Source organism: Aplysia californica, unplaced genomic scaffold (genome assembly GCF_000002075.1).
Source record: "Aplysia californica isolate F4 #8 unplaced genomic scaffold, AplCal3.0 scaffold00604, whole genome shotgun sequence".
In the NCBI taxonomy this organism is placed as follows: domain Eukaryota; kingdom Metazoa; phylum Mollusca; class Gastropoda; order Aplysiida; family Aplysiidae; genus Aplysia; species Aplysia californica.
Genome location: NW_004797874.1, coordinates 10,758 through 19,515, shown reverse-complemented (window position 1 = coordinate 19,515; position 8,758 = coordinate 10,758). Strand labels below are relative to the sequence as shown.

The window sequence follows — 8,758 nt, the reverse complement described above, 5'->3', positions numbered from 1 at the left end:
CCCCATAATATTATAAAACACACATATACCCATCTCTGAGACAGCCACACAACTACCTTATTGGCCCTGGTATTCCAAATTCGGATGATAGAATCTCGGCCGGCCGAGTACAGTCTCTGGAGGTAGGGGTCAAACTGCAGGGCATTGACCCCAGACCTATGGCAGCGCTCCACCTCATCTCGTATCACAAACGACACCTGTCCACACAAATACACAAGGAAATTTCAAACCATAAAGCAAAACATCAACCCCGCCCTAAATGGAATGGTCCAAAGCGCGACAAATTAATATCCAGTTATGCTTAGCCTAATATATAGGCCTATAGCAATATCATAGTTCTTTTAAAGACAGAGGTACTACTTCCTATAAACAAAGCAAATGCATAAATCAATATTTCTTTGGCAAAATGCTATTTTACCTTTTGAATATCAATCCGTAAATTAAAAAAAGTCCAGGTTGTGTACAAGTCGCAAGTTGTGGGTATTTGGGAGTGTAAAAGAATAAAGAAGGGGAAACGGAACCATAATGTTGTACACCAACATATTATTAGATTTATGGACAGAATGAGCTGAAAATTGGAAACATGTTTTTGGGGCAAGAAAATTGAGGATGAAAGAAATTTGTAATGTTTTAATCTCAGGATCCAGATAATTACAAGCAATTAATTAATTCATTATGCCCATATCAATTTTTTTTACAATTAACCCTGGCTGGGGCGAATCCACCGTGTTTTTGTACATTTATGTGGGGCGTGTGGTATTGCTACACAATGCCATGGTTCAAATAATAAATTCATAATATAATAAATATATGGCATAAATATGCACTACATCTCTAGATCTAGCTGCAAAGTTCAAAGTAGGCTCCAAGCCCTTTACAATATACCACAGTAGCACATAATCATTTATTTGATAGTTTAGACAGAATACACCATTACACAGGTAACAAGAACAATTTGAGAGCAAAACATTCGGAAACTGAATTTCTTCCCTTTCGAACCCCAGATCATTCGTAACAAAGAGCGTCTAAAAAGGTATTCGAATGGGCGTAAATACTCGTAATGTTATCAGCTTATGAGAGGGGGTCATTCATGTCTTCGTAACAACACTACTTTATAGGAATTCCGAATAGAAAGCTTTAAAAGATAGTTACAATTTCATCATCGATTAACACACTCCTGCCATGGCATGGTAGACCTCCTATTCATGGCGAAAACACCCGTCTCCAATGCTGCTCGCTTTACACAAACAATGGTACGACTTCCGTAATGAGCGACCACTATGAGACAGATCAGAATTGAGGGCTAGGGGTAGGGGTAGATCTAGATCTTGGTGAAGGGGTAGGGGTAGGGGTAGGCCTGAGGGTTTGGGTTAGGGTTTGGGTTTGGGTTAGGGTTTGGGTTAGGGTTAGGGTTAGGCCTCTTCTTTATTGTGTTTGATGGGGTGGTCGCTCGTTATGGAAGTCCTTCCCAAACAATAAATAATTTGTATTGTATTTTTTTGTTTGAAGGCCACTCAGCTTACCTGAACCTTCTTACGGCCTTGCGTTGTGGCTCCTCTATGCAGCGACATTATGAATGTATAGTCAGTTTAGTAACTACACAATTATAATTAAACACGCATGCTCTTCACACCTTCAAAGACCCCCAAATTAGGAGCAGTGGAGTGATTTTTAATTCAGTGTAAGTGTAAAGCTTTGAAAGACAAATCTCATCTGCTAGTGAGAGGTATCACATTAGACAGGAAGTCAAAATTACAGGGTCAAAACATTAGCCTTGAGCCAAATGGATTATTCCTTTTCAACTTTACAAATCTGTGCAAACAAATATTTTAGGCCTACAGACGTACCTGGGGGTTTTGTGTTTTTTAAAAATAGATTTATAAAATACGGCATAATTATATTTTTGTCCACTATTGCAATTCTTCTTCTTATGTTTCGTTTGTTTCTGAACGGAGATACAACTTTTGATACATTTTCTGCGAAGTTGATATAGACATTTTTAGCTTCTGTAGCAACGATTTGAGGGTAGGAAGCTTGCGTCAACATGCCACCCAAGAAGAAGAAGGGAAAGGGGAAGGGAAAAGGGAAGAAAAAGGGAAAGAAGAAGGATGGTAAGTTGTACTTTGTAGTATTATTTACAGACATAGCTGCCGAGAAAAATAATGGTAAATTTCGTCATGACTGATCGTCACTTAATCAACTTACTTAAAATGCCATAATATTTTGACTTCTATCTTCTTTAACATGGTTACCTATATTATATAGATCTATAGCTTGATAATAATGTGTTTGAAAACCATGGAGTGGAGTGGCCAGTTTTGTACAGGTGCTTGTCTTGCACTGGTGCTTATTAGAGCAGGGTCGACTGTATAAATTTGTTTTTGTGGGTGGATAGAAGCAAAGGAAAGTCAATGTGAGTTTGTCTTTGACTGTTTTCCTTAGAGAAATATGACTGCTTGGGATGGTGTAAAAACAAATAAATAAATATGTGTCACAACACGGTGGAATCAGGCGCTCGTCAATTATTGGGCATATGGTGTTATTGGTATCATCTTAAAGCCTGGTCATTTGCCTTCCTTTAGGTGAAAAAAATATCCATCTATGTTAAACGGAAGTTGAAATATTTGCGATTGAAGGAGGTCAGTGTCTCCTTGTTTCAGAGGAAAAATTAACGAGAAAATGACCGCCAAAGTTCGGTAATTTCCATAGCCTGAGAGTCGTTGGAAACTGAAAATGTACTTTGTGTGTGTGTTTGTAGTCCAGGTTTTTCCAGTAAAATTCTTGTGTGTGTCTGTAGTCCAGGTTTTTCCAGTAAAATTCTTGTGTGTGTCTGTAGTCCAGGTTTTTCCAGTAAAATTCACACAAAATGTGGTTTTAAAAGGCATAAAAGGTTTTGAGGCAAAAAACAGAAAACTAGAAAAATGTTCCTCATCGGCAAAAAAGAGGCAATTTCTTTGACATCAGTATTTTGACGAGCGCCGGAATTCTGAAATATATATATTATATAAAAATACATTATAATATATATTTATATATTATATATATTCTTAGCTGACTTAGTCCGAGGAATTATTTCTTTAATTCTCCTTGACCTTAATTGTGTACAAAATTACTGACTCCTGTTGTACTGTAAAGTGTTGAGTTGTGATGTGTTGTGTCCCTTCCACAGACGCACAACTGGAGCTGGAGGACAAGTACAAGAGAACCATGGATGAAATCAACGCCCTCAAAGACCACCTGGGTGAGACGTTCATGTTGTTCTACTCTTGTGGATAGAAGTGAGAAATAAATGAAGAGCATGAATGTGCGCTATATATAGATAAATGCTGTCATTATTGATTCTTCTCTTTGTGGCACAGGACTGAAAAGTCAAGGACACGAGCGGTTCATGATGGATTAGGGCTCGGTGATATCTTTTTGTCTTGTTTTTTCTATTTCCAGCAATCCGACGAGAGTTCACGAGACGGGCAAAGTCGGCCAGCGCGGACATGGCCAAAAAAATGGAAGAGGCGGAAAAAGAGCTGGAAGAGCATAAAGATGACCAGAAAGCTATTAATGCAGGTAAAGTGCAATGTTGTGCACCGCAAGCAAAATTGGATGGAAAAATAAAGAAAATGAAGGGAAAAGAAGACTGCAATGTTCACATTGACGAGAGAGGCTGATCTATGACGTTACACAGTTACAGACACTTCAATGATCACAGACGGTCACTACTTGGCACAGACGGTCACTACTTGGTTAATCTGCCCCCACTCAGGTGTTTGTTCCGTAAATTCTTAAATTGTGATCTGAAATTTGGGATCTTAGCCGAGCCGAACGTAGTCCTTCTGAGCGGGATCTTAGGAAGGATTTTTGTGAAGCAAAACTTCTGGGCTTTTTAACCCTATTACTGTCAAGTGCCGATTAAATCGGCACTTTCTGCGTGGTCTGTCTGTTAGTGCCGATATAATCGGCACTTACGGAAATGCGTCTTATATAGCTCTGTTTAATGGAAGAGGGAAAAGAGCGAACTCTTTTTGCTACGAAGTGCTTCCTGTGCCTTTTATAACTCTTTTGGAGTAGGAAACTACATTAGGATGATCTAGAGAGCTCTTGTTTACTAAGCGTAAATAGTGTGAGCAAAACAAGTCAGTCAGGCACGAGTAGCCAGTCCGAGATGGCTGGTCCAAGTAAACGTGCACGTCGGAATATTTTTGAAGCTTTCAATGATGCAAGCGACAGTGAATCCGATGATGATTTCAATGTTCAAGATATTGGTAGAGTAGCAGAAAATTCTAGTGATGAGGATTCTGAGGATGAGTATGAGCAGCCATGCACCTCTGAACCTAGTACTAGATCTGAGCCAGCTGGATATATTCAGCGTCGTGGGATCAAGATACAAAAATGAAAATTGTGTGAACTTGATAGGATTCTACGTAATGTTGAGAATGCCTGTAATGTAAGTAGAAATGTTTGCCTTTATTCCTCTCTGTTCATTTTTTTCACCATGTACTTTATCAGTTTTGAATTCTGCTTTGTTGTGTTTTACGAAGTTTGTCTTTTTCCTTCTGCCTGTATCAGTTTTGCACTTTATGAACAAAATACGAGTAATGAACAAAATACGAGTAATGAACCCCTGACACTAGAGATTTCTGGACAGCTTGGTTTCTTTACAATCCATAGACACAAAACAAACTTGGATTTGAAGTCATCTGAATGAGTTAGGGGGTATCTCAAATGAGTCACCCGTATAAAATGGCGGCCATCTTGGATTTCTTGGTATCCATGACAACAATAATTATCAAAATTTTATTCAAATGTGTTTTGGTCCTATTTGTTCATCCAATTACCTTTCAGAAAATATATGATTATGGGGGTTTTAAATCTCAAATAAACCCAGAAAATCAATCTGAAAACAGACACCTGTGTTCACCTCAAATGCCTGTGACCGTTTTGAAGTTTACCATGGACAGTAATAGGGTTAAACTACGGGATCTTGAGCGAACCAGGATCATATTCAAAGTGTTGGGATCTTAGTATGAGACTACTGTATTAACATAACATATATATATATATATATATAATATATATATATATATATAATCTATATTTGATGGTCTAGCAGTGGAAGAAATTATCCAGATTAGAAAAATCATTTTTGTGGACTAAACAAGATTTTGTCTGCGTGTGTTCCCCGTGGCAGACATGACGCGCCAGTACAAGACCATGCAGACAGAGATGGGGCTGAGGATACACCAGCTGGAGACGGAGCTGGGCCGGACAAGGACGCAACTTAGTGAGATGTGTTTTGTGAGATGTGTTTTGTGAGATGTGTTTTGTGAGATGTGTTTGTGAGATGTGTTTTGTGAGATGTACTTTGTGAGATGTGTTTTGTGAGATGTACTTTGTGAGATGTACTTTGTGAGATGTGTTTTGTGAGATGTACTTTGTGAGATGTGTTTTGTGAGATGTGTTTTGTGAGATGTGTTTTGTGAGATGTGTTTTGTGAGATGTACTTTGTGAGATGTGTTTTGTGAGATGTGTTTTGTGAGATGTGTTTATTTTGTGAGATGTGTTTTGTGAGATGTACTTTGTGAGATGTGTTTTGTGAGATGTGTTTTGTGAGATGTACTTTGTGAGATGTGTTTTGTGAGATGTGTTTATTTTGTGAGATGTGTTTTGTGAGATGTACTTTGTGAGATGTGTTTTGTGAGATGTGTTTTGTGAGATGTACTTTGTGAGATGTGTTTTGTGAGATGTGTTTTGTGAGATGTACTTTGTGAGATGTGTTTTGTGAGATGTACTTTGTGAGATGTGTTTTGTGAGATGTGTTTATTTTGTGAGATGTGTTTTGTGAGATGTACTTTGTGAGATGTGTTTTGTGAGATGTGTTTTGTGAGATATACTTTGTGAGATGTGTTTTGTGAGATGTGTTTTGTGAGATGTACTTTGTGAGATGTGTTTTGTGAGATGTGTTTTGTGAGATGTGTTTATTTTGTGAGATGTGTTTTGTGAGATGTACTTTGTGAGATGTATTTATTTAGTAAGATGTATTTAGTAAGATGAAGTAGTTTAGTAAGATGTATTTAGTAAGATGTATTTAGTAAGATGTATTTAGTAAGATGTATTTATTTAGTGAGATGTATTTATTTAGTAAGATGTATTTAGTAAGATGAAGTAGTTTAGTAAGATGTATTTAGTAAGATGTATTTAGTAAAATGTATTTAGTAAGATGTATTTATTTAGTAAGATGTATTTCTTTAGTGAGATGTATTTATTTAGTAAGATGTATTTATTTAGTGAGATGTATTTATTTAGTAAGATGTATTTATTTAGTAAGATGTATTTAGTAAGATGAAGTAGTTTAGTAAGATGTATTTAGTAAGATTTATTTAGTGGTTGTTTAGTAAGATGTATTTAGTAAGATGTAGTTGTTATATGAAATCACTGAAGTAGAAGGAGAATACCACTCCCACCCCCACCCCCGCCCCAAAGAACTATATTTTGTACTATTAAAGTTGGAAAACTTTGACTCCCAAATATCCATGTGACATAAATATTTGACATAATTATCTCCCTCCCCCCCTCTCAACAACTTTGAAAACCCTCTAAAGTTCCGAGTGTGAACCAAAGAAAAAAAAGATTTGTCTTCGTCCAATAAGAGTTCAGGGAAAACAAGCTACTTTAGTTTGACTTCCATTTTTGTTGCGCTCCTGAAAAGACGGCGTACGTACACCTTTTCTGATTTCTTCAGGTTCAACAGAGGCCGAGTTGAGGAAAAGCTATGAAGATCGTAAAAAGATGATGGAGGAAAGGGAAAATGAAATTGTGGATTTAAAATTGAAGATTGATTCAATGGAACAAGCTTATGAAAATGTGTTGAGGGTAAGTAGAGATCATAAGATTGCATTTCCCTTTTCTTCTTTTTTGTGGCAGAATATCATCGGCAAGCTATCTCATTGTCCCAGGCTATCTCTTGTTTGGTAACTTTCCAGCACGATGATGATTAGAATAAGATGATGGATGATGAAGAAGAAGAAGAAGATGATGATGATGATGATGAAGAAGAAAAAGAAGATAATGATGATGATGATGATGATGAAGGAGAAGACTATGATGATGATGATGATGAGTTCCTAGAGTACAGTAGAGGGTTGTTTGACCACGCCTTGTTTGACCAGCAAATGTCTAGTGTGTGGTTTGACCAGCAAATGTCTGGTGTGTGGTTTGACCAGCAAATGTCTGGTGTGTGGTTTGACCAGCAAATGTCTGGTGTGTGGTTTAATCATGTGTGGTTTGACCAGCAAATGTCTCGTGTGTGGTTTGACCAGCAAATGTCTGGTGTGTGGTTTAATCATGTGTGGTTTGACCAGCAAATGTCGCGTGTGTGGTTTGACCAGCAAATGTCTGGTGTATGATCGGCAGGAGGCCCTGGACACTCTGATGCAGAAGCTGGACGTGGCCAAGGGTCAGTGGGAGGAGCAGTCGGCCATGATACAGACCAAGAACAAACAGACGCTGCTCGAGTTCGGCCTCAATCCACTCGACGTCTGACGGCTCAACTGACGGGCCAGACGTCTGGCGGCTCAACTGACGGGCCAGACGTCTGACGGCTCAACTGACGGGCCAACTGGACATGTGGAGAACCCCTGTATGGTATCGTGGGGAAATCAGGCGCTCGTCAAAATAATGACATTGTCAGAAGAAACAGCCACGTTTTCATCCGTTGGATTTTCATCAATTTTTATATTTTTTTAGGAACTCATTTTTCCCCTCCACTTCAAATTGTGATGGCGAACTGCAACAGTTCAAATGGAAAATTTTGTGGAAATGAAGGGCTATGTGTAAAAAAATGAAGGGCTATGTGGCTATGTGTATCTTGGGACACAGATGAGAATGTGTCAGAAGTAATGACAACTTAGAAGGCTATAAAATTTGATCAACGATTCAAAATTGGTGTAACATTGTGGGTTGCTATGAATGCACATTATAAATAGAGATATGGGCATCGGTTTGATCATTTTGAGAAAGTCACATTTCTGTCAAAGATATTCTATAATGTTATTATTTCTTGTTAAGTTCAGAGGTAAGTGAAAACAAATGTCTCAAGTGTACCCCTTTTACGACAACCGAATATATACATGCATGTCTCAGTATTTTACTGACCAGCGATATGTCTCAGTATCTTACTATATACCAGGTACCGGGGGAAATCATCAATCATATCCGGCAAATGTAACACTTGACTTGTACATTATTAACTGATCTAGTTGTCCACTTTCTTTTTCCGGAATAATGACTTGTTGTCTAAAAGATGGGATAAGATTTCATTCTCTACTGGTAAATTTCTGATCTCCTGACAGCATTGAGTCAACGGCTGTCTGTCACGTCGGTGCCACTCACAGAGGACGCCGCACCCTCTTAGTCTTAGGGGAAGTTTTCTTTCAAAAAGATTGCAGTCGGACAGATAGACGTGACCACATGTTGCATCAGGCTGAACTTATGACCTTCTGGTTGCTTCTTAACAACGCAAAAACTCTCCCCAAACCGCGGCTGTTCTTTGCAAGGGTATTCCATTGTTCCTTCCTTGTATTCTTTCCCTATCTTATCAACTGATGTCTCCAAAACGATTTCATTTAAGGCAACTTTGCTTTTGTCAACATTGTCAATGTAATAAATGTGTGTGTTTATGTCAACATTGTCAGTGTAATAAATGTGTGTGTTTATGTCAACATTGTCAGTGTAATAAATGTGTGTGTTTATGTCAACATTGTCAGTG

The 8,758-nt window shown here is 38.1% G+C and overlaps 2 protein-coding genes across 2 annotated transcripts in view; one reads left to right on the top strand and one right to left on the bottom strand.

The window, feature by feature from the left end:
- The window catches only part of LOC106013005 (WD repeat-containing protein 48), a gene marked incomplete in the record, with an annotated part of 23,744 nt that extends 21,947 nt beyond the window's left edge, over nucleotides 1-1,797 (bottom strand). Inside the window, 2 exon segments of the mRNA XM_013087572.2 lie at nucleotides 57-197; nucleotides 1,524-1,797. Coding sequence (XP_012943026.1) covers nucleotides 57-197; nucleotides 1,524-1,571 — 189 coding nt within the window.
- Nucleotides 1,798-1,975: 178 nt separating this feature from the next.
- LOC101863842 (coiled-coil domain-containing protein 153) lies at nucleotides 1,976-8,711 on the top strand. Its single transcript, XM_005107443.3, has 6 exons — nucleotides 1,976-2,111; nucleotides 3,170-3,241; nucleotides 3,442-3,561; nucleotides 5,183-5,275; nucleotides 6,734-6,864; nucleotides 7,405-8,711. The coding sequence occupies exons 1-6, from the start codon at nucleotides 2,045-2,047 to the stop codon at nucleotides 7,531-7,533; spliced, it is 612 nt and encodes a 203-aa protein (XP_005107500.1). The 5' UTR covers nucleotides 1,976-2,044; the 3' UTR covers nucleotides 7,534-8,711.
- The last annotated feature ends 47 nt before the right edge of the window (nucleotides 8,712-8,758 follow it).